This window comes from Aspergillus karnatakaensis (assembly GCF_047715665.1).
Source record: "Aspergillus karnatakaensis strain CBS 102800 unplaced genomic scaffold BJY04scaffold_1, whole genome shotgun sequence".
In the NCBI taxonomy this organism is placed as follows: Eukaryota; Fungi; Ascomycota; class Eurotiomycetes; order Eurotiales; family Aspergillaceae; genus Aspergillus; species Aspergillus karnatakaensis.
The window spans coordinates 751,211-774,340 of NW_027395713.1; the positions used below are offsets into that span (position 1 = coordinate 751,211).

General features: G+C 50.6%; 7 protein-coding genes across 7 annotated transcripts; 5 read left to right on the forward strand and 2 right to left on the reverse strand.

Annotated features, from left to right (window-relative positions):
- BJY04DRAFT_212536 (general substrate transporter) lies at positions 1–2,418 on the reverse strand (the record flags this gene model as incomplete). Its single annotated transcript, XM_073714603.1, has 12 exons — positions 1–110; positions 162–207; positions 268–307; positions 372–483; positions 536–811; positions 861–990; positions 1,048–1,474; positions 1,547–1,647; positions 1,705–1,766; positions 1,817–1,911; positions 1,959–2,093; positions 2,153–2,418. 12 exons carry the CDS (start codon positions 2,416–2,418, stop codon positions 1–3), a joined length of 1,800 nt encoding a protein of 599 aa, XP_073577314.1.
- Positions 2,419–4,601: 2,183 nt separating this feature from the next.
- BJY04DRAFT_212537 (uncharacterized protein) lies at positions 4,602–6,247 on the forward strand (the record flags this gene model as incomplete). Its single annotated transcript, XM_073714604.1, has 6 exons — positions 4,602–4,867; positions 4,921–5,108; positions 5,156–5,451; positions 5,507–5,815; positions 5,875–6,006; positions 6,065–6,247. 6 exons carry the CDS (start codon positions 4,602–4,604, stop codon positions 6,245–6,247), a joined length of 1,374 nt encoding a protein of 457 aa, XP_073577315.1.
- Positions 6,248–6,654: 407 nt separating this feature from the next.
- BJY04DRAFT_212538 (tRNA(Phe) (4-demethylwyosine(37)-C(7)) aminocarboxypropyltransferase) lies at positions 6,655–7,977 on the forward strand (the record flags this gene model as incomplete). The annotated part of the gene is made up of 1 exon (XM_073714605.1): positions 6,655–7,977. One exon carries the CDS (start codon positions 6,655–6,657, stop codon positions 7,975–7,977), a length of 1,323 nt encoding a protein of 440 aa, XP_073577316.1.
- BJY04DRAFT_176096 (nucleobindin SSP120) lies at positions 7,871–8,846 on the reverse strand. Its single transcript, XM_073709428.1, has 2 exons — positions 8,637–8,846; positions 7,871–8,573 (listed from the first exon to the last, which is right to left on the reverse strand). Exons 1-2 carry the CDS (start codon positions 8,752–8,754, stop codon positions 8,083–8,085), a joined length of 609 nt encoding a protein of 202 aa, XP_073577317.1. The 5' UTR covers positions 8,755–8,846; the 3' UTR covers positions 7,871–8,082.
- Positions 8,847–8,969: 123 nt separating this feature from the next.
- Positions 8,970–11,603, forward strand: BJY04DRAFT_3484 (uncharacterized protein). The gene has a single exon (XM_073720184.1). It carries the CDS (start codon positions 9,104–9,106, stop codon positions 11,444–11,446), a length of 2,343 nt encoding a protein of 780 aa, XP_073577318.1. The 5' UTR covers positions 8,970–9,103; the 3' UTR covers positions 11,447–11,603.
- Positions 11,604–14,409: 2,806 nt separating this feature from the next.
- BJY04DRAFT_3498 (protein arginine N-methyltransferase) lies at positions 14,410–17,429 on the forward strand. The gene is made up of 4 exons (XM_073720187.1): positions 14,410–14,785; positions 14,840–15,464; positions 15,531–17,023; positions 17,085–17,429. The coding sequence occupies exons 1-4, from the start codon at positions 14,678–14,680 to the stop codon at positions 17,406–17,408; spliced, it is 2,550 nt and encodes an 849-aa protein (XP_073577319.1). The 5' UTR covers positions 14,410–14,677; the 3' UTR covers positions 17,409–17,429.
- Positions 17,430–18,811: 1,382 nt separating this feature from the next.
- BJY04DRAFT_176107 (UNC45-central domain-containing protein) lies at positions 18,812–22,146 on the forward strand. The gene is made up of 2 exons (XM_073709429.1): positions 18,812–19,277; positions 19,395–22,146. The coding sequence occupies exons 1-2, from the start codon at positions 19,197–19,199 to the stop codon at positions 21,813–21,815; spliced, it is 2,502 nt and encodes an 833-aa protein (XP_073577320.1). The 5' UTR covers positions 18,812–19,196; the 3' UTR covers positions 21,816–22,146.
- The last annotated feature ends 984 nt before the right edge of the window (positions 22,147–23,130 follow it).

The window sequence follows — 23,130 nt, forward strand, 5'->3', positions numbered from 1 at the left end:
TTATCCACAGTCACCCATTGACAGATCTTCTTGCTGGCCGGCTCCTGTTCGCCTAAGATTCCCTATCGCTGCAAAGTGTTCCTTGACCAGGGCAAACGTCGATCTCTCAACTGGATAATCGTGAGTATAATATCTAACTAAAACAGAGCAGGTATTCATACAGATATAATCCATATCTTCCAGTGGAATCCATCCGGTGCTTGGAACCTTTGTGGAATCGCGTTAGTTGGATTCTTTTGGTGTAGAATGTAATGTGTTTCAACTCACAAACAAAAACACTAGCACAAATGCCAAAGCATCGAGGCCACTAGATCATACGCTTATTAGCAGAGCGGCTTCAAGGGGGTCACATGTTTTACCTAAATAAGTACAGGAGGTACGAGTTCCCATTGTCACCAAAGGCCCGGGTTATCTCTGGTACAAATAGGACAAGTAGCCCAAGGCCTAGGAAATTTATCATCACACTAAAGCTCATCCCTACCTCTAGAAAGAAAGCGTTAGCAGATAGCTCTGAAAGCTTGCTGACTCTTCTTACCGCGAAACGCTAACGGAAACACCTCGGCGCTGAAGGTAAACGGGACAGGCCCAGCCCCAATACCGTAGAACAATAGAAAAAAGACGATTGTGGAAACGGAGATAAGTCCTAGGCGAGCGTTACGGCTCGGGATGAGGTAGAATGAGCTGATGGCGACAAGGGTCACAAACATCCCTGCAAGAGACACCAAGAGTAGTAGTCGCCGACCTTTACGATGTGACCCGTCGATGTATCTATACGCTGGAATGGTGAATAGGAAGTTCGCCAGTCCGAATCCTAGCTTAAATTAATACATGGGAGTGAGCCGTGAAGCACGGCGCCTTACCAAAATTGAGCCATGCTACTGTATTAGGGTCCGTGTTTCCGCTTTCTCCTTGTCGACCCTCTGAGACGTCCTGCTGAATTTCTCCTACCTTTGCAAAAAGAGCTGAAGAATAGAACGCGAGAACATTGACCTGTCACCAGGAGTGAGTATTATAACGGAACCGCAGATACCGTCATCAAGTACTTACACCGCAAAGCTGCTGGGCTGCCATCACGATGAAAGCGGCGAGACATGCTCTTCGGTTGCGCTTGTTAGACCAGAGAGCCCAGACTCGCTTGGCGAATGTTGTTCCCTCAATTTCTTCGGCCTGGTAGATCTCCTTTTCCAACCAGTCATTTCTATCTTCCCCCAAGCCTAGCCTTTTCTGAGACTCAAACTGCAATTGGCTGTGTATGTAGTACAGATCCCTGCACGCCTGAATCTCGCTTCCACGTAGATGACGAAGGCTCTGAAATGCCTTTTGGTACTGACCCTTGCGGATGTAGAACCGAGGAGATTCCGGACTGAGGAATACCAAAAACAGTAGTATCAGTGTGGGAACGGCCGCGGTGCCTAAATGAACCCTCCAGTTCATGTCGACAACCCAGTCGCAAACGAACCCGACGAAGATTCCACTGAGCGGCTTATTAGTAGTTGCGAGTATAGCGGACAAGGCATAGTTAGAAGTGTTGAGGCCGAAAACTTACAATGCATCAAAAAGCTGCCACATCATCAGGAGTCGTCCTCTTGAATGGTCAACTGCTGATTCGGCGGCGAACACTGGGGCTACTGATGCCTTTGCGCCTATCTGACAAAGGTTTGACTAGTGAGCTATTGTTCGGGATGTCGTATGGTTTTGTCTCACCCCTATACCGAGCAGTACACGGAAAACCAGGAGCTCTTTCCAGGTTCGACTGTGGGCAGTTGCTATTGAACAATTTAGCCGAGGCACCATTAACTCGCCATGGCACGCCCACCTATCGCAAATGCTGTACAGAAAACAGAGGAGGCGAATAGCGCAGCTCGCCTTCCAAAGACCGCCTCCTGTAAGGGATCGCTTAACCAAGTGCCACTGGCGAAATATTAACATGCTTCCAGTCATTGCACCTCCAGACTCACATGAGGCTTCCAGACAGCCAAGGTGCGGCGTCAATAAGTCCAGCCAGCAATTGGTGGTCTTCCCAGGAGCCGTCATGCTGGAGATCTGCCTGCCATCTACGCGAGCTTACATTTATTGTCGATTGCTGCCAGCCCCTTTGATAGATTAGTCAGTAAAATGCATATATATATAAGAACATCGTCTAGTTACTGACTGTGTGATTGCTGCGCATGCGGTGACCAAGATTGTGACCTTCAGGCCTTTAGTTTGTTGTAGTAGGTCAGAGGATGTATCGACTTCCTCGGTCTCAGGGAGCCTAAATGTACTGTTCTCCTCGGCCTCATCGTCGTCTTCATAGTCAACAAGGCCTATTGCGAGACGTACCCCTCTAAGAAATATGTCGCAACCAACCACCTTATTCAGGTGTCGCTCGTGAAAGTCAGTGGCATGGTGAAGAATCACGTTTGGGTGACGGCGCATTAGGGGTTTGAAATGCCTGTTTGAGAAGGAGCCACATGTCAGGGACAGATTCGTTGACTTGGTGTTGGGTTGCCAGCTAAACCATACAATAGTGCTGGGGTGTTGACTTACGGTCTCCACACATGCCGTTCATTTCTCGCCATTGCACTCGAAGTTTACTTGTCAAGCAGACAAATCAAGAGCTGTTGCATGTAAGAGATACCGGGTATTTGATAAAATAGGGGGGGAGGCGTGCATTGCTTTGGGAGAATTGTCAAGCCTTGCTTATAATGACTCCCTGCTGGTCAGCCTCATACAACCCGCAAAGGTACGCGGTTAACTAACTGAGGAGATTACCAATGCCAAGGTCATTGGGGCACCTTGCGTGACAGGCAAAGTATGAGAGAAAGACAATGCACACGGCTGGGACAAGGCTATGGATGGTTCTCACTAAGCTGCCTCCCTCCCATTGCCTTGGACCAATCGTTTTTGCGTGAATGTTTCTTGCCCTCGTGTTTGTCAGTGGAGAAGAAAAGAAAGTATGTCCCCAGTGGGGGTGTCATTTCTCTTATGATCTGCATTCGAACTGGTTGAACAGCAGAAGACTGCGTGGTCTGACGTAGACCTCTATCAGAGAGAGACATCTTGCTTCACAGACTAGAAGGGGGTTCAACTTGCTTTTTCTTTTTTTTTTAATCAAATGGTGATGGGAGGATATCGAAGTTGAGTCTCATTTTAGGACAAAGAATCACGACGTTTTGCTAGTTATCCGCTGCATCCAACTTCGTCGGACGACAAGATTGTTCTCCAAAGTCAGATCGTGAAGCCCTCTGGCTTTGAAGCACAAGTTGTCATATGAAGGACCTGTCTGCCTCGTACCGCGAAGGGGCAAAAGCAATGCGCTAGCGCCGGTAGCTAGTGGAGGGCTGAGACACTGGGGCTTGAGCAGCAGGTGCCAGGTAGCAGACTGCCAGGCCAGCTGAGCCTGGTAGGCACTAAAACCCCGCTTGCCGCTTGAATGGTGGACCGTGGAGGCAACCGACTCACCTCGTATTGTTAATACGCAGAGATTTTATGCGCACAAACCCCAGTTACCCTTGTCTTTCACGAATCAAAATGTGTAGGTCAGAAGACCTAATTCTCAGTCCACGGCAGTGTTCGGCTCCGACTTCTCCCAAGCGATTCGCCGTCTTGACAAGGGTGTAGGTCCAACTACCAATACGAGTAATCTCTCCGCGTCGAGGATGTGCATGGATCCTGGGATAGCCAGGGTTCCTCGGTCTGATCCACCTGCTTCGTTCCTCTGATACATAGCCAAAAGTGCTACTTACACTTTTCTCGACCACATAGCAACTGGATGAGGCTCTGCATTGGGGTCGCCAGCAGTGAGCAGAGCCCATCTCGGAATCAACCAGCCCGACTGTGTCTTCTTGAAATCTCAATAAATCCCAGCCCCCTGCCCAGCCCAGCTTCTTCATCTTGCCCTGTGCCCCGTAGCACTCAACGAATAGTCAAAGCCACCATGAGTTGTACTGTTCGAAACATTATTAGCGAAGAACTTGCCGGGTATATCCGGATACAAGCATTGGAAGAACGGCTCCTGTGGCTTTTCGGAATTGCTATCCAAGTCAGTGTAAATATCCCGTACATCAGAGAGGGCCCTTTTTGTTCCAGCTTTGGTCACCACTTGCTAATTTGTATGTCGCTGTTGAAGAAGCAGAATGATAGATATACCTTCGATGCTCCGAAGAAAGTTGAATTTGTAGGTCTTCAGTATCTTGGTGGGTGGGGCTTAGACTTGCTAATTGTGAAATGGTTGCAGAGTGAGATCGCGTAAGATTTGGCTCCAATTATGGTTCATGTTGCTTTTGATGGCTTGCACAGCGGTTAACTCAGCCTGCTCGTAGTGATCTCCTGGAGGATGATCGAGTCGACGACTGACGATTCTTCAGCTCATTGGCTCCTTGTCCTGACTTGCAAGTCAGCTTTCACAGAATTGTAGCGAAGCGTTTGGTCTATTTGATGGTGACTTGATGGTGGCGAAGCTTGCTTAATGGCGAACATGTAACCTAGACCTTCAGTTCGGGCGCGAATCTGCCTGAAACGTTAAGGCAGAATGGCAGGCACATTGCCGAAATAAAAGGATTCCAGTCCACATGTCGAGAAAGTTGAGCTCTTCGAATGCAGTCTTAGAAGCAGCAGTAATGACGTCTCCCGTGGAGCTGATGAAAAGGATTACATTTAGGAGTGAGCGGGACGACTTGAGTTCAACCTCCGCTCCTCCTCCTCCTTCCACCCTCCTTGCAGCAATCCGCCCCCTTCTGTGTTCTGCAGTCTTTGTCTCCAACCCCAAAGAGTCCGACATCCAGTTATACGATGCAATCTCACAATCGTTCCCTATCGTCTTTCATGATAGCACTCAATTCGAGAATCACCTTTCATCGACACCCAAGCCACATACACGTATAGTGTAGGTTCTGCACCCCCTACCATTCTAGGCCCCGTTTATTGACACACCTCAAGTTCGATATGCTGCAAGAACTCGATTAGTCCACTCCGAATCTCGGAAACGGCGATGCAGATGCTACTGGACAAGTATGATGTCGACGATACTTTTACTGATCTCGTTGCTTCTTTCGGACGCAAGCCACGCACTGCAGATGCTGGTCATGGTGGAATGAGAGTGAGGGAACGAGATGACGGATCATTCGGTGCCTCTCCCGGGCAACGGGTCATTCTCTCGGCTAATGTTGGGTAGACGTTCAGTACCGTTTCACATACCCCGAACCTTATGGAGTTCGAGCGCCAGCCAGTTTCACGAGTCGACAAGTTGCTGTTTTCCACCGACACAGTCCATCGGGTACAGGGAATCTTTGGATCTTCCTCCACGCTCGTCTGGATTCAGACCTCCAATCAAAGCTTGCAGCTGCGCTTTCAAACAGCCCTACAAATGCGACACCGCATTGGTTTTCCCTTCATCTGCTCGTCTTTGCCACTTACATTGGGAATTGGAGATGGTACTTGCGGGAAGTCGGCGAGAAGGTCGACAAAGCTGTAAGAACATATCTGCTCCGATTCGAGACTTAATACCTTGTTGACATAAGTTCAGGCCGATATCGCCCTTGGAATGGATATCTCCAGTGTCGAACTCGTAAGCAACGACGAAAACCTGATCCGACTATTACATCCCCAGTATCTTGGCAGTACCCTCAATCCGCTTTTCCCACAGTTGGAAGTCACGTTGGCCACGGTTCGCAAGCTTGCAGAAATCAATGAACTGTTCCTCTCAAAGGGATTGTCGACCAAAGCGCAGCACCGAAAGCTCGCCGACGAAGCAGAATACTACGCCTTAAGCCTAGAAGGGTACCTTAGGAGCCTTGAGGCTATCAGACAGAGGGTGCACGATCATGCCAATTGTGTACGTCGAGGTCGCTGTGGTAGATGAATGCAGATACTAACAGAACATCTTTCACCTAGCTCACAAACGCGTTGACGCTCAACAACCAGGCTCGCATGCTTCAGCTGACCGACGCATCCGTTGAGGATAACACCAACGTTTTCGTGGTGACGATGGTCACCATGGTTTATTTGCCTTCAAGCTTCGTTGCTGTAAGTTTGAGACCTCCTTAATGCAGATAAGAGTGCAAGAATTTAATCGCAGCTTTAGACCTTCCTTGGAATGAATCTTTTCGACTTTGATAGTTCAGAAGAGAAAGAATTCATGTTCTCGAGAAGATTCTGGATCTTCTTCGCGGCTGCGGTTCCACTGACTTGCTTGACGCTGGGATTCTGGTACTTCCTCACGAAACGTCGGCGGCGCGTAAGGAAGCAGCTGAAGCCGATCTCTTGATTCAATGTCAGATTTGGTGTCTGTCAACCTTTCTGCTATGGGATTTTATAGAGTTTCGTACAGAGAGGGGACTTTCGAAGGGTTGTCGTTCTTTTAAAGTTTGGGTGGGCATTCCGGTAACTATGTACGATTAGGGGGCTGCAAGCCTGAGGCAGCAATTAGACTTTGATATACGATCACATGACACATTTATGAGCATCGAACCTTTAGCACGTCTTGCGGCAAAAGTTTAGAATCTGGGTTGTTTCATTTTGCCTTTGCTGTCCTGTCTCTTGTAGAGAGATCTGGTCTCGCTATTGGGCTCTATTCCTTCCTTATCTCAGACAGCCTACCAATCCCCTGACATATATATGACCGATATCAATCTACCCCCACCTGTCACTAATCAACAAACACACAACTCCCCAATGGCAGACAATGCAACATCAGCACTGCAAGAACAAGCTGTTCTACAGCTGCACCAAAAACTATTCTACCAACAATCATCCAGAGAAACTCCCAAACGCGCGCAAAAACAACCCACCAACCCCCTCCAAAGAGGCATATCCGAGTTCATAAGAACAAACATCCCACCTTTCCATCTCCACCAACACGCCCCCTCAATAGAAGACCTCTCGTCCTCACTCCCTAAACGCTACACAATCTATGAGCCCATGCTCCTACTCCCCCTGAACGTCTTCTCACATCCAGCACCCTGGGCATCACTCTACGAGAGTCTAGAATATGAGCAAAGAAAGACCTTATACGCCTCAATTGCAACCTCCTTCAGTCGTTTCGGCGTTACGCACGTCGCTATGAATGCCCCAATTGTCCTCACCGATTCTACGGGGCAGGAGAATCGCATGAGAAGTCCGACAGGGTTAGTTCCGCTACATGGAGACTTCGGCCCTACAACCGCCGCATCGGGTGATAGCGGGGCCTCTGAACCGTCTCAATCCGACTACGAGGGGGCCTTCTGGGTCCGCACAGTGCAAAACCAGGGGATCGAGCAGATCTGGGCGCCGCTGTATACGATGTTCTCGCGCGGGAATATCACGGAGAAGGCGCGGATTTTAGGTGCCGATGGTACATTTGAGGGTCTTGATGAGCGGTCACTCGCTGGTGGGAGTGTGGATGATGTTGCAGTGGTGGATATGTATGCGGGGATTGGGTACTTTGTGTTTTCGTATTTGAGGCGCGGGGTGAAGAGGGTTTGGGGTTGGGAAATCAATGGTTGGTCTGTGGAGGGGCTGAGGAGGGGATGTGTGGAGAATGGGTGGGGGTGTAGGGTTGTGAAAGTTGATGGAGAGGGGTTGTTGAGTGTATCTGTTGCTGAGTTAGTTGAGACACTGCGAAATACGGACCGGGTAGTTATATTTCAGGGGGATAATGGGTTTGCGGCGCGGGTCATGGAGGAGGTTAGGGCTGAGATGGAGGGACGGCGGGCTTGGACGCCGATTAGGCATGTTAATCTAGGGCTTTTGCCCTCTTCAGGTGCCTCGTGGGATAATGCTTGCAGGATTGTTGACAGGGCTAGGGGTGGTTGGGTCCATGTGCATGAAAACGTTGATATCCGTGAGATCGAGGAGATGAAGGGAAAGATCACTGCCGATATGGAGAGGTTCTGGGGTGAGTCTGCCGACTGTCACCACGTCGAACAGGTCAAGACCTATGCCCCGGCTGTGATGCACTGTGTTTTTGACCTCAAACTATCACCACATCAAGTGGCCAGCAGCAATATCACATCATAACATTGGCAAGCCTATTGTGTTCTGGCGTAGGAAACGTATCTATCATTGTATATCTGGAGCGCAAATGATGGCTTGCAATATGGATACAGGTAGAAGTACACAGCATCATGACTGTATTTGCTTGCGGAACTTGGCTGGGATATTCGCCGCAACGATCGACATCCGTTCCAGCTGCTCAAGGCGTTCCTGCGCCTCGTCTTCCTCATCATGTCTCCTGAAATGCTCAATATCCTCGGGGTGCGTAAGCTCCTCCTCCGTCGCATCTTCGCCGTGGAACTGCTCGAAGTGATGAATTTCGTACTCATACTCAATGTCGCCGTGATGGCCAGGCCCAAAGCCAAAATCCGGTAGCTTCACACCATCAGATATCAGGCGCATCCAGTTGTCACGGCTAATGTAGCCCGTGTTCGCCGGGTCGAAAAGAGTAAAGACCTCTCGCAGGGCTTCTTGTTTTCGCTCGTCGGTCAAAGCCGCATTGGTTTCGTGATCCATGCCATATGTTTTCCTCACCTCCTCGGGCGTCCAGGAGCCGGACGCATCGTAGTCGTGTAGTGTGAAGAAAGACGCAGGATCAAAAGAGTCGATGTGATGCTCCTCTGCAAGCCAGTAGAAACGCATGAGTCAGTTTGTATATCCTGCAGGGTCCCCAGGGGTCCCACCTTGCATGTGCCGAGTCGCCCAATCTGCAGATGGATTCTGAGGGCTGGAATGCGACCCGTGGGCATTCGCGAAGCTACTACTCAGGGCCAGGAGAGCCATGGAAAGTGTGATCAACATGGCGCTTGATACCGTCTCAGCTTGGTCGACAAGTCAGACGGTCAGTGAGAGAAAAAGCAATGGAAACAGAAAGATAAGGTAGAATAAAAGCTCCGGGGTATAAGTGACACGGGGAGCTCTGGAGGGGACCAGCTGTTAGCACGGGGGCTAGCTATGTTTGCAGTGTTTGCCTCCGCGGTGATTCTCCAAGCAGCCAAGCGCAACCTTTTCCATCATACCACCCACCCTACACCGGTGAACCTACCTCGACCTTTTTTCGAAGCCCAGGCTCAATTGCTCGAAACAATGGATTGATTTCGCTTTTCGATGCAATTGAAGTCCTGCTCGCCGGGGCCGAAACATCCTGACTATGCAGCGTATATGGGCCCGCGGCGCTCCCGCGGCGCCAGCCTCGCACTCCATTTCGTGCCTCATAACCGTCGCAGAAACTGTCGCCCTGCAAACACCGTTAGCGCGGGGAACTAGAAGTATCTCTACCGATCAGCCAGCTAACGCTACTCCGAACGAGCTTCCCGGCGCAGGAACCCTCAAGGATGCGGAGAGAAAAGGCCCCGAATATACCGAGACCATTACTCCGCAGCGAACAATGCAACATGTGCGGAGAGCGTCTCAGACAAGACAGCTACACACACTACGCCGACCGACGCACCGACAGCGCCGATTAACGAGGACAGAACCGCCGAGCAGATCATCACATTTTCTCGATTGGGCCACGGGTAAGAACACAGGACCGGACGGCTCAGCCGCTACGGGATCATTATCGGAATTCGAGCCGAAGCCAAAGGAGCATGTATTCCAGCATGAGGATGTTGACGACGATATTGACGAGCACTTCGATATGGCTCTCGATGGGGAGCAGGCGCCTGAATGGCTTGTGACCGATATTGTTCGTGCAGACGCCATCAGGAAGTTAGCTCTAAACCAGCTTGCTATCAGACTGGTAGTGCGTCCAGCAATTTCACATAGTTATTACGGCGTTCTTAAGAACTACGGTGCTGATGCTTCTCACGCAAACCTCAACCTACCTGCTCTTCTCTTTAAACTAAATGCCATTCGGCGACGTTTAGCACAAGTCAAGGCTAACCCAACTGCCAATATTGGTGATTTGACAAAAGAGATCAACACTGCGCTGTCTCAACGTGCCCTTGTTGCTGGAAAGTCTGGTGAAGACATCGAGGTCCGCGAAATTACAAGCCTCTATCTCAGCGGTCAGATGAGCCTAGAAGAGCTTCTCTTCAGGCTGTCGAACAATCTTATCAACTCGCAGAATGTTGATCGAAGTTATGCCTTCATGGTTATGATCAAGACGTTTACAAAAGCCCGACAGAACGACATCGCCCATTTGGTTCTCAAGACGCTACTTCCTTACCAATTCAAGTTGACCCCTAGCTTGATTGTCGTCATCATCCATTTCTTTCGCAAGAGCAAGGATCTGAAAGCGTTCGATCTTTTCTTACAGATGTTGCAAGGGGTCGGCTATCCGGTAGACATGGGTAAACTTGGCTTATATGTGAGCAAGGTGGTCAATGGGATCAAAATCTCAGTGCCACCCGTGGAGAGCACAAACCAAGTTCTTTATGCTTCACTTATCATGGCATGTCTACGATTTGATCAACCTGACCGAGCAATGGCTTACCTTCTGTATGCGAAATCACTAGGGGTGGCAGAAGACTACTCTGTACTCATGGCATACCTGAAATTTAATATTGCCAGACAGGATTGGCAAAGAGGACAGACAGTACTGAAACAAACCTTGACTTACATCGGCTCAACAACCGAGCATTCACTTGCGAGACTGGAGAGACTCGTCGTGCTGATGGTGAGGCTATGCGATGCATGTCAACAATTTGAGATTTCAGATGGCCTCATCGATGCTGCGGTTGCTAATGGCTTCAGCTGGGAGGCGCCTCATCGCCAAAAAGACATCACATTTGATATAGACCCAGAATTCAAACGCTGGAAAGCAGCCGCGGCAGCACAACCTAGGCAAGCCGACTCGAAAAACCTCGAAACACCAGACGTTGCTTGGACCAAGTATTACGAATTTTGCCAAAGAGCCAAAGCACTTTTACTTGACCCCGTCCCCTCAAAAGTCTGGCCCGACCGGGAGCGAGTAGAAGAACTGGTAGACACGAATTCCACTGACCGTCTACAAGCCACATTTGAAGGGCCATCTCCATTTCTACCCGCATCGGCTGGCTATTCCCAATCTACTACCAACCCCTCTATCACCAACCACTCTGAAGCGCTTTCCAACGAACCAACCACAGAAGCATCGGCAACATCCCCAGTTACCTCCCGAAAACAAGATAATCTGATCGGGGCCCTTAGGTACGAGGTCTACACTTTGAAAAAAATGGTCAACGAACTCTATCGAGAAAAGCAGATTGGTGGGCAGCCCGGCAAACAGTTCCCCGTGAGCCGCGGTCATGTTCCCAGGCGCTCCCCGCTTCCAGGACGCCACAAGAATTTCCCTCGCTTTCGACAGACTGGGCGGGATGACGACAAACTCCACCCAGAGGCCGCGAATGATGTGCCCAAGGCAGAGAAAAAGAGCTTTCTGGACTCCTGGGATAACTGGTCGGAGGAGGATGATTCTCGGACAGAGGCCGCGGATGCTGTGCCCGAGGCAGAGAACGATGAAGCTTCTGTGCCGACCAAAGTGGGAGTGTATTCTGGCAAGTTCATGTGAGGTTGACTTTATGGAGTTATACCATTCAGTACCTGGCATCGATCGTCGTCACGGACCGGGGTGGTGGCGTAACCTATAGTTTTCTTTTGGAATGATGTATAGAAAGGACTTGTATATTAGTATACCATGGCGGCAATAGACATGCAGACACGTTGTAAAATGAACGTAATTTCCTTATTACCCACTCGAGTCGATATCCATGCATATTGGAAATATACGCTGCTAATAACAAGTTGAGAGTAAGTGTGAGAGCAAGAAGCATAATCTATATTCGAATCGTAAATAGCAAGAAACTTAAGCTATATCTAGGTGAATCAATGCCTCTTCGAGGAACCAGCTCGCATTTTCTCCTTGCGCGACAGCCGTTCCGCCGCACGTAGTAGGGATGAGCGTACATCACCCTTCGGGAAAGATGCGATATCGTAATAGGTAGGGGCGATATCCTTGGAAACGGTTAGCTTGACATGTCTCAGAAATAATAGATGATGTAACGGGAAATAACGTACGATAAGCCATTCTGGTTTGACAGCCGTCACTGTGCGGATATAGTTCTTCGTGGTAAGGACGAACTCGTTGTACAAGACCCATTCTGCTTCGTGAGCGAGAACAGTAGAAGGGTGTAGAAGCACGTTCTGGTGGTCCTTGATGGTCGTGTACTGGTTCTTGCCCTGTGTATCCTTCTTCGCGACCTGCATGAAAAAACCAGCGCACAGAGCGCGACGGATATTCTCGTAGTACTTCTTGTCATCGAAGGGGGTGGAAATCATTTCAAGTTCCTCGCGCTCCATAATTCGGAGAAGTTGCATCCGGACGTTGTCGGCGGACTGGAGAGACCGGAGGGAGAGGAAGTGGTCGTGGCACCATTGCTTGACGTTCTCTTGCGCCTCGGGGCTCTTGAAGGCATGATAGGCGTTGAGGAGAGTGAGCTGGTCGCCGTCAGGATGAGCAAACAGGTTCTTCATCTCATCTGCGCGCTTGCGTTGCGAGGCGGGTCGGACGAAAATCTGAGGGACGGACAGTAGCGCGGTGATTGATAGGATCTCGTTCGAGCAGTAGAACTCGGGCGAACTAATGAGCATGACCGCAAGGGCTGGGTCGAGCGGGAACTCTGAAGCAAGGCGACCCAGCGGAGTAAGATTGCCGTCGTCATCGAGACAGGCGAGATAGTTAAGTTCCTCAAGAGCTCTCATCAGAGTCTCAGGAGCGGGGGGATCCATCAAATCAAAGTGCACCAAGTCATCAATACCCAGCTTCTTCAATTCGAGCACCGTTGACGAAAGATTTGAACGCAGAATCTCAGGGTAAGTCTGATCAATCAACTCCTTCTTGAAAGCGCCTTCCGTGTAGAGACGGAAGCATTTTCCGGGACGTGTACGACCGGCACGACCAGCTCTCTGTTGTGCGGAGGCCTTGGAGATGGGCGAAACTAGGAGAGACTCAACACGAATGCGAGGATTGTAGATCTTTTGCTTGGAGAATCCTGGGTCAACCACGTAAACGATTCCGTCAATGGTAAGGGACGTTTCTGCAATGTTGGTGGACACAATGACCTTCCTTCCAGGTCGGCCACCAGGACGGCGCGCAGGTGGAGCCGGCTCGAAGATTCGCTGTTGCATATGCGGCGGAAGACTGCCATAGAGAGTGTAGACCTTGATAGGCCCCGCATCGGCCTCTCTAACCATCTCATCGCCTTCAAGAGAGATTTTGCGCGCCGCATCTTCGATCTCTTCCTCTCCGGTCAAGAACAGGAGAATATCACCTTCATCCTCTGTGGCATGGATCTGTAAGACTGTTCGGATGGCGGCTTCGACGTAGTCTTGCTCTGGCTCGGGGGTATAGAAGATCTCGACTGGGTGAGTACGACCGGGAACGGCAAGTAGGGGGGCGTCGTTGAAGTAGCGCTGGAACTTTTGGGCATCAAGTGTGGCGGACATGATAATTATCTTCAGATCCGGTCTGCGCTGCACAACTTCCTTGAGGAGACCCATCAAAACATCCGTGGACATGGTTCTTTCGTGAGCTTCATCAAGAATAATAGTGCTGTAGCGGTTCAGGTCGTGGTCATTCATAGCCTCTCGCAGAAGCATACCATCCGTCATGTACTTGAGCACTGTCTTTTGGCTGGTCATGTCTTCGAAACGAATGCTGTAACCGACTTCCTCTCCAAGAGTGACATCCAACTCGGCAGCTACACGTTGGGCGACGGACATTGCAGCAACACGGCGCGGTTGTGTACAGGCGACCATCTTACGTTGGGTCTGAGGGAGATCATCGAACAAAACGAACTGCGGGATCTGGGTCGTTTTACCGGAACCCGTCTCACCGACGAAGACCAGGATCTGGGACTGCTGGTACAGCTGGAGGAATTCATCACTAGGGGGCGACGACTATGAGCAATATGCGACAAAAGTCATAAAGGGACAACGTACCGTTGAGCGTGAACCGGGAGGTCACGACGGGTTTTCAAGATTGAAAAGTATTTGCTCGAAAATGGGCGCTCGGTGAAAGGGTTAATGTCGTTGTCCTCAACTTTTTGCGCCAGCGCAGCGGTAGTTTTGTGTCGCTGCAGCTTGCCAAAGGCTGAGTTCTTGTTATCAGCCTGTGAGCTTGAGTTGCCGTTAGAGGACGTATCTGCGTACATATGAGCCAGATAGGGATTCTCTCGAGGGTCAGTCCCAGACTTATCCATCTTTTGACGTTTGGCGCGGGAACTGTCTTCTGAATCTGAGCGGCGATCGACCATGACGGCGTTGAGAGAAGGCTTGTAGATGGGTGTTGAGTACTGGGGAACTCCAGCAGACTGCGGCCGCCAAAAAATTCACTGGACGTTTTGCCGCAGTCCAGAGCCAAGATAGGCAAGTCTTCCGGCGATCGCCACAGCTGCCCTTCCAGTGCTTCACCGCCTTTGATCAATGGTTGACCCCGCTGAGAACAAAACAAGGGACATGAAGTTTTGCAGCTATCGACAATAGACTTGTGTTTTTCTGTTCTTCGATCGTTGGGGGCTTTCTGAATGCTACTTTGAGTACGGTGACTTGGTATGTCCCGGATATTGACCAGTTTATAGTGCCCAATCGAGTACAACCATGTCAGACTAGTACTTGGAATAGTTTCACCATTTTCCCCAGCCTATACCTATATCTTCCAGAAGAGTGATATAGGCTTATATCAAGCCATTCCGACCTGCTTATTGTTCGGTACCTCTACTACACCTTTAGAAATTATATCGTCATGGAATCGCCCGACAGCATAGCCCCGAGCTTCTGCATCGGACAACATGAGAGCAAACGCGCGGGCCCCATCACCTCCGAGGTGGTCCAGCTAGCACATGAAAGTAATGTATGAGCACCCTCCTTACTCAGGACCTCTAAAAATGCTGACTTTGATTTGCAGTATGATATGCTCACCACTCCGATCACGACTTCTCACTTCCAGTCGCGTGTGCTCAGCCTTCTCTCCTCTCACTTGTCAAAGATACAGGCGGTATCGCACAGCGACCCTGGGACGCTCAATACAACGGAGAATGTACGACCGCTTGTAGTGCCGCAGCTAGGACCGTCTGATACGCATCTGACCCCCAATGAGGCCATGTCGCAATTGGTTGGAGTGACCAGTTCTTGGATCGATCTGTGTTCTCCAGACCCATTAATCGCGGACATTTCTCGCCAGGTCTTTATGCTCGAAGTTGCCTACGCCGCCTTCTGTGGCATCGGCTACCTCCTGATCCCAGGGCCGAAACTGCACCATGGCGGAATGCACTCGGATGGGGTCATCTACTATGCTCGGGCCATTCAAGACGCCATTAGTCTAGGACCTTATATCCAATATCACATATGGTTGAACATGGTAGACAACCACGACCTCGATTCAGACGAAATGGGTGACCTTGCACCGCTTGCTCGGGAAGAGTTCCTCGACCGTCACGGAGCACTGTCACTTGAGGTGGACCTGTTTGGCACTTGGGATGCGTGGGATGCCATTCGCAGAACCTGTAAATACCATGCAAGGCTTTTCGTAGGTAAGACAAATTTGTTGAAACTGTTTCTGATCAAGCTGTGGTGAGTAGCGACTGAGTTTTCTCTAGCACTTTCACTGTCAAAGCACCTTCCCCCGATGTCTGTTCAATCCAGATGGCATTCGGAGCCAGTGCATTTGTTTGCCATCGACCCCAGTACATTCATAAAGAACCAAAAGGGCTACCCAGTGCTCTCCAAAGGACATCAAGCTCTGATCTCACGTTTTATGCGTCTTCGTACCGCGCCGTGGATCTTACTCTGTGACGTCGGCCCTATCCCGGGCGTAGAGGCAGACACCTCCGCAGCATCAACTCTCCCTGGTTCTGAATATCCGAGCCTTGCGCAGGCCGCAACCTCGAATAAGAAGCACATCGACCCTACGCCACATCTGTCATACATGAGGAATCTCCAGCAACGGCAGCCTCCCCGCAGTGCCATAGAGAGATTTGGCACAGGGTATCAGGACTACCTGCAGGCGCCTTTGCAGCCGTTGACCGTAAACCTAGAAAGCATCACCTATGAGGTGTTCGAGAAGGATCCTATTAAGTACGAGTGGTATGAGCGCGCAATTGCAAAGGCACTGAGCGACTGGGTGCAGCAAAAGAAGCCCACCTCAAACCCTGATGGACGAGTGGTCGTTGCAGTAGTCGGAGCTGGAAGAGGACCACTGGTGACTCGAGCACTCAAAGCAAGTGCTCAGTCCGGCGTCGAGATCGATCTTTGGGTCGTGGAAAAGAACCCCAATGCGTTTGTGCTGCTCCAGCGCCACAACCAAAATCTCTGGGGTGGGAAGGTAACTCTTGTCCACTCTGATATGCGTGCCTGGAAGGGGCCCCGAGTGCAGAAAGGAGCGCCCTCGACAGGCCCTGTCGGCGAGTCCCTCGGCATTGAAAATCAACTCCTGCACGGCACGGGAGCTGATCAGAGCAATGCACCCGCCCCCCGTACCGAAACCTTCTACAGCAAGATCGACATCGTTGTGTCAGAGCTGCTCGGCTCTTTCGGCGACAATGAACTTTCACCTGAATGTCTCGACGGTGTCAATTACCTGCTGAACCCAGTACACGGGATTTCCATTCCGGCATCATACACTGCCCATCTGACCCCCATCTCAGCACCGAAGCTGCACGCGGACGTGACAAATCAGACCGTTTCGAACCCTGCAGCTCCTGAAACCCCATATGTGGTCATGCTGCACGCCATCGATTACCTCTCCACGGATCAAGAAGCTAATGCCGGCAATACGAACAATGTCAGATCGTCTGTAGCGACGCCCCTGTCCGAAACATCGACGCCATTCGTTCAAACGGCGTGGTCATTTTCCCACCCTAACCGAAATATCCCACCCCAGTTGCCCTCTACGTCGATGATCCCTAACGCACACAATGTGCGGCGCACACGGCTGGCGTTCCCAATCCCGAACCGTGGGGTGTGCCATGGGCTAGCGGGTTATTTCGAGACAGTCCTTTACCGGGACGTGGAACTCTCTACGAACCCTGTCACTATGGACAGCAAGAGCGCGAATATGATTAGTTGGTTCCCGATCTATTTTCCGCTCAAGGTACGTCACCTGCGCCCGTCATTTCCGGTTCTAAATTTTGAAGATGCTAATAATTACGTAGACCCCTCTGAATGTGCCAGACAACGGCGAGATCGTCGTAACAATGTACAGACAGACCGACGATCGTAAAGTCTGGTACGAGTGGATGGTGGAAGTCTTCGCTCTTGAGGGTGGTCCGCGAGCTTCCTCAGAAACAGGACGCATTGCCCCTGTGATGAGCGGGGCGAGAGCTATGTCGCCAGGCGCGGATAACGCCAAGAGTAAGGTCCGTGATAGCACGGATAGTTACAGCGCCTCACCGCAGAGGAAGACAGGCGGTCCAAGGCGAGTGAGGGTGGGGATGAGTGATCTACACTCAAGCATTAAGGATGGATGTCTTATGTAGCGAGGGTGTGCTTTAACTCGTTCCGGAGTCCGGAGTGGTAGCTAAGTGGCTGTTAGTGGGTGAGGCTGCAAGGATTCGTATCGCGGGGCCCAGCTCGAGTTGACAACAAATTCCTGGGCAGGATCTTGGCGAAGCATCAAGGCCAAGGAAGGGGGGAGGGAGGTCGGTGACTCGGTGGTATCAAACCGATAACGCGGTCTTGGCGACGGTGGATTCTTCAATAGTCCTAGGAAAGAAGAGCCCGCTGTTTTAACTACTTTGCGCAGGGTCCGATGAGCGAGAAAAAGATCGATCATCAAGAGACCCGACTTTGACTTCGCCCCTGCAAGATGCGGGCATTTGCCCACGTTCCCTGCCAGAGTGTGGGGAAGATAAAGAACGAGCTGTCGTATTCAGTCGAGTTGAGTCCACCAAGTATACGCGAGATGGCACTCCGTGATCTCGACATTGTGCAACATATCTATCAGGTGACGACTAGGTAGCTTCCAGTCGGAAGCCGTCCCGTGTGTAATCTGGCAAGGAGGACTTTTGACTTACATTCCGCGCGCTGCTGAGCCTCTGTGAACCGCTAAATGGAGTATCTGCTCGGTCCTAATCCAGAGTAAGGATCGCTCGGAGAAGGGGTCGGTGGTGCACTTGGCACTTGCAAGAGGACAGACCTTGCAGAGCTGCACACTTGCAGATCACCAAAGCCGGGAAGCTGTAAGAATTGGACGCAATAGTGCGACTGAGAAGTCTTGGTTTCTTCTTGGAAAAGTGACCTCAACAGGACAGCGTCAGGAATAGCAACGTGTTGATGGGGTCTCCTGTGGTTGGTGTAAGGGTCGTTATCGGTGGCTTGTCGGATTGAGAGAACATAATGAGATAGCATAAAGGGCTTGACCTGTTATCGTATTCGGGCTATTGCAGTGCGACTCTGCTTGGAAATGAGAAATGAGGCAGGATGGGCCGATTGGGGGGGAGTTTATGAATGATTGAATATCAAGAGGAAGGATTAAGAAAATAAAACCAATCAATCAGGATTGTTTGCAGGCGTGGACGGCCTTGTTATCTGATGAATGCCCCGGAGTTAAGGGCCGAAGAATGCTGAGAGGGATCTCGGACGGGGTGTGTTGGAACTTGGAAGTGCCGGTAAACGGAATTGGAGGGGCTGTCCACTACTGGTATCGGCAGGCCCCGTGCGCTTCACCATCAAGCCCAGTGATTTGATCATCATAGATCTTGACGAAGGTCGAATGCTAGCCGTGTTTGCCACTCGGTCAACAAAGGATACACACAAAGTACGGTATACTCAAAGAGAAAAAGTTAGACGTAGTGTAAGTGCAAGATGAGATCTGAGCTGTAACACGGGCAGTTTGAGATCCATACTTTGGTGGGTGCTGTACCCAGAAAAAAAAAGGAAGGGTGTGGTTCCAACGGACGGGCAGCTTCTGCGCATCTCTGAGTCTCCTCCTCCCTCTTCAACATAATTTATCTCTCCTCCTTCTCCCTCCCAAGTCAGCTTACTTGCAGCTTTGGCCCGCAAGACCTCTTTTTTTCCTCTCCATGACTGCTGTCTTCCTTTATCTATCAACTGTCTCCGAGTGTGTCGGTTGAACTTCTTTCATCCTTCTCCGCCGCGACCACCCCCCTACGTACCCCTCTACAAGCAAAGGCTCGCCTTTCGAACAACTGATTCTCCTACAACAGAGCTTTACCTTCATCAGACGGTAAATATCTCTTCGCTACCCGCCAATATCATTGCTCCCCTTCGCTCCTCTCAAAACACGTACCTGAGTCAAAGTTGAAATGGTCCACGCCACCGGCGAGGAACGCGCTGTACACCTTTCGCGAGAGGCTGTTGAGTTGAGAGATGCTGGGCATCATGAGGTATGGGACAAGCCCAATTTTCCTACCCCTGTCGGAAGTCGCTAGACGTGGCTGTTTGCTGCTTGCCCTTGATGTTGCCCGTGCGCGGTGGCTGACATGCTTCGTGATGTAATACAGGCTGCTGTACGAAATCTCCGAGAGGCTCTCACGCTAGCCCCCGAAAATGCTGCGGTCAAAGACGCCTTGGTGAAGATTCAACAAGATGATGGAAATGGACACCACTTGAGCGATCTTTGCCGCCGCTTCGCCACTCAGAAAGACGAAAAGGCTGGGAAAGATGCCGCCCGCTATTTCCGAACCGACGGTCTTGTACCACCGGAGAGTGTAGCTCTCGATTGTGCGAAGCTACTGCTTTCATATCCGGCTCAATCGTTGTCTTCGCTGCAGGATGAGATTATTTCTGGCTTGGTTCGTCAGAACTCCAGCGTGCGCCAGTACTTTTCGAGCCAGCTTCAAGTTTCTGTGACCACTTTCTTTGACGATCTCTACGACAGAGGCGATGGCGCCGCGGTGTGTCTTGATACTGTTGTTCTAGATCACTCTGTTTGGCCTTCAGAGGACGCTCGCCTCCACTGTGAGCGGGAACTATTCCAGCTTTTCATCGCCAAGCTTATGGAGTCTGGACATGACATGGATGGACGGTCACTCAAGGGTATCGCGCGCCTGCTCGCTGTTGAAGCGGATCAGCTACGGGACCTGATGGATGACGAGAGTCTTGATGTGGTTGTCACGTCCTTGGATTACCGGCTGCCTGCTGAATGGCGAAGTCAAGCTACCCTGGCTATTGTCAAATATTTGGAGGCTTCCAAGGATGCTGGACAGAAGCAATTCCTCAGCATCGTCTCTGCCAAATTGATAAAAAACCGTGTTGATGATCTCATTGTCGCCTTTTCAGCGACAGCTGCTGTTTTCCCTGTTGCGCCAGAAGTTGCCGCCAATCTCTTCCTTTCCGATGCATTTATTGCCGCTCTGAAGCCCTTGACTGCAAGGGATGCGAAGAGCCGCAGGACGGAAACTGCACTTTTGGAGCTACTTAATGCTGCTTGCATCAGTAGCACGAGTAGAGAGGCCATTTTCAAGGATTTTTCCGACTGGCTCTCCCATATCCTCACCAATGGGAGTGACCAGAGCTCGGATCTCGCAGCGGTTGTTCTGGCAAAGCTCCGGGCGTCCGCCAAGGAAACTTCTTCAACTTCCAATGGTAAGGCTCAGGGCGATGACAGCCATGTTTCTGAGCTCGTTGACAGATTCAAGGACCTGATATCAAGACCTGAGGCTGAACACATCTCAAACGCGATCGAGGGCTTGGCGTACTCTTCCATCAAGCCGGAGGTGAAGGAACAGCTCGCTCGGGATTCGAGTTTTTTAAAAGGCTTGATCAAGGTCTTGCAGGAAAGAATGGGCGACACATCAATTCTCTACGGTGGTCTGATGGTTATATTGAACCTCACGCAATTCCTCCCCACTCTATCCGAGGAGCAAAAGAAGATATCTCAGCTCAAGTCTTATGCCGAGGCGAACCCGAAAGCCGTCAAGAACGGCCCGAATGTGCTCGAGGATGACAAGCATGTTATCGCTCGCTGCACCGCTGTCGTGGACGCAGGACTTGTGCCGCTCCTGGTGGCATCGGGCAAGAATGCCACACCTTCCATTAATGAGCTTATTGGTCGAATTTTGCTCTCGCTATCCCGAAACCCCAAGTTGCGGGGAACATTAGCACAGCAGGGTGCTGCTAAACTTCTACTTGGCCTCGCAAATCAGAACGGTGCAAGCTTCAGCGATATAAATGTCCGGAACATTTCGCACGCGCTTGCACGCATTCTGATATCAGTTAACCCATCGCACGTCTTCCCCTTGTCAGGTTACCCCCATGTTAGTTCGGCAGTTCGACCTCTAATTGGTCTTATCACATCTCCTGAGACTACGAGCGTGACCTCCGAACAGACCTTGGATATGCTACCAGTGTTCGAGAGCCTCCTTGCACTCACAAATCTAGCTTCCCATCCGGATGCAGCTGCAGCAGAGGCCATTGTCCGTCAGGGCTGGGCGCAAGTGGAAGATTTGCTACTGTCCAAGAACCCGCTCATTCAAAGGGCGGCATGTGAACTGGTCTGTAACTTGATGACATGCGAGTCTGGAATTATCAAGATGGCCGATGGCACGAAGCGAGCGGCGCAGCGTCTACATATCTTGCTCGCCCTTACTGACGCAGAGGATCTTACCACCCGACTAGCTGCCGGGGGTGCTTTGGCGATGTTGACGGAATTCGACCCTGTCATCGCAGGAGTACTGGATCGACCGCGCGGGGTTCAGCTCCTGCTTAACCTATGTCAGGAAGAAGAGGACGGTCTGGTCCACCGCGGAGTCACCTGTGTTCGCAACCTGACTTGCGCTGCATCCGGCGATATCGGACGGCGATCGATTGAAATCGTTAAACACAGCGGTGGGGTTGAAGTTCTTACAAATATGCTCAAAAAGACATGCAACCAGCTGGTCCTTCAACTCGGTGTGGAAGCGCTGAAGCCTTTGGTGGGATAAAAGGCGGGGCAGACGCCAATAGACAGGGGCCTATCTGCCTTGATGATTTGATGAACGACACTACTTTTTATTTTCCATAGACGCCTTTACCTTCGGTATTTCTTCCTTTCTCCACGTTTTTTTTTGTCCACCTGTTACCTGGGGTAATAGCGCTGGTTAATGATTCTTTTCTCATGACGGAGTGTTCGGTAGGAGGTTTGCGTGGGATTGGCGTTCTCACCATTGTGTTTCATTTTTTTGTTGGTGATACTTGTGAGAGTCGATTCGATTTGATTAATATTGCCGCTACTATAACCTAGATGGTCAAATTGCATAGAACATTTATATTTATTCACCGTCGCAGGCATACATCGTTGAAGCCCAATGTCTCCTCCCGAGGTCGGTCCCCGTCCCATACCCTGATCACGCATGCATTTTTATCATAACTATAAGCCATGTGACTACCTAAGCTCCCACAATTCCCTCAATGGGTCAAAGAATGTTTATCAATCATCTCATTCAAATGCTCATCATCACGGGATGAAATTACAAACGGAATGGGACTTGAATGATAACCGCAAAAGCAAAGTCACTTAGCCTTAGCTGTTGGGATAAGGATCTAAGCTGCAGGAGGAGGTCGACGTCAGACGCCTCGGACGGGCCACGCGGTGACCGTAGCGCAGTTGCCTTGAGCTTCTTCGGATTACTTGACTCCGGTGTTCACATATGCTTTTGAGAGTCAAGTCTCCAAAAAGGTTACACCGCATGAGAGATTGATTAACCTGGTCATTTGTTGGGAGGTGGGATGTTTGACGAAAGTACGTGTAGCGGTCTGCGGAGAAGGGAGATGGAGACTATCGGCTTCAGCTTCAGATCGCCGCTCTGTGAGCACTAAAATCCCCGATTTCTGAAACTCACAGTTGTGGGTTGCTTTCCTTTGCCTTTTCTGACCTCGGTGATAGGTACCGTGCTGTGTTGAGAGCTGTGACAAGACCTCCGCCCCAAGCTCCTCCTCCGATAGCTACCTCCCCTCGAAGTCTCGTCTGTACTAGACTACTACTAGTACCTTGTACCTTACATTATTTTTAGGTCTTCGGTGAAGTGCAGTAACGGTCATATGGCACATGGACCATACATACTTTGCGGGGTATTTGAGCAGAACCTTTGAGAGCATGGGTGGAAAAACCAATCTTTGCGCCGTGCCAAAGAAACCCTAACTGAGAATATATTTTGGTGAACCATCGCATTCATTGCTTGCCTTTATGGGCGGAATACTAAATTTCATTCGAGATCAACAGTTTTTCGTAGCCCATAAACAGCCTCGATGTACTGAATG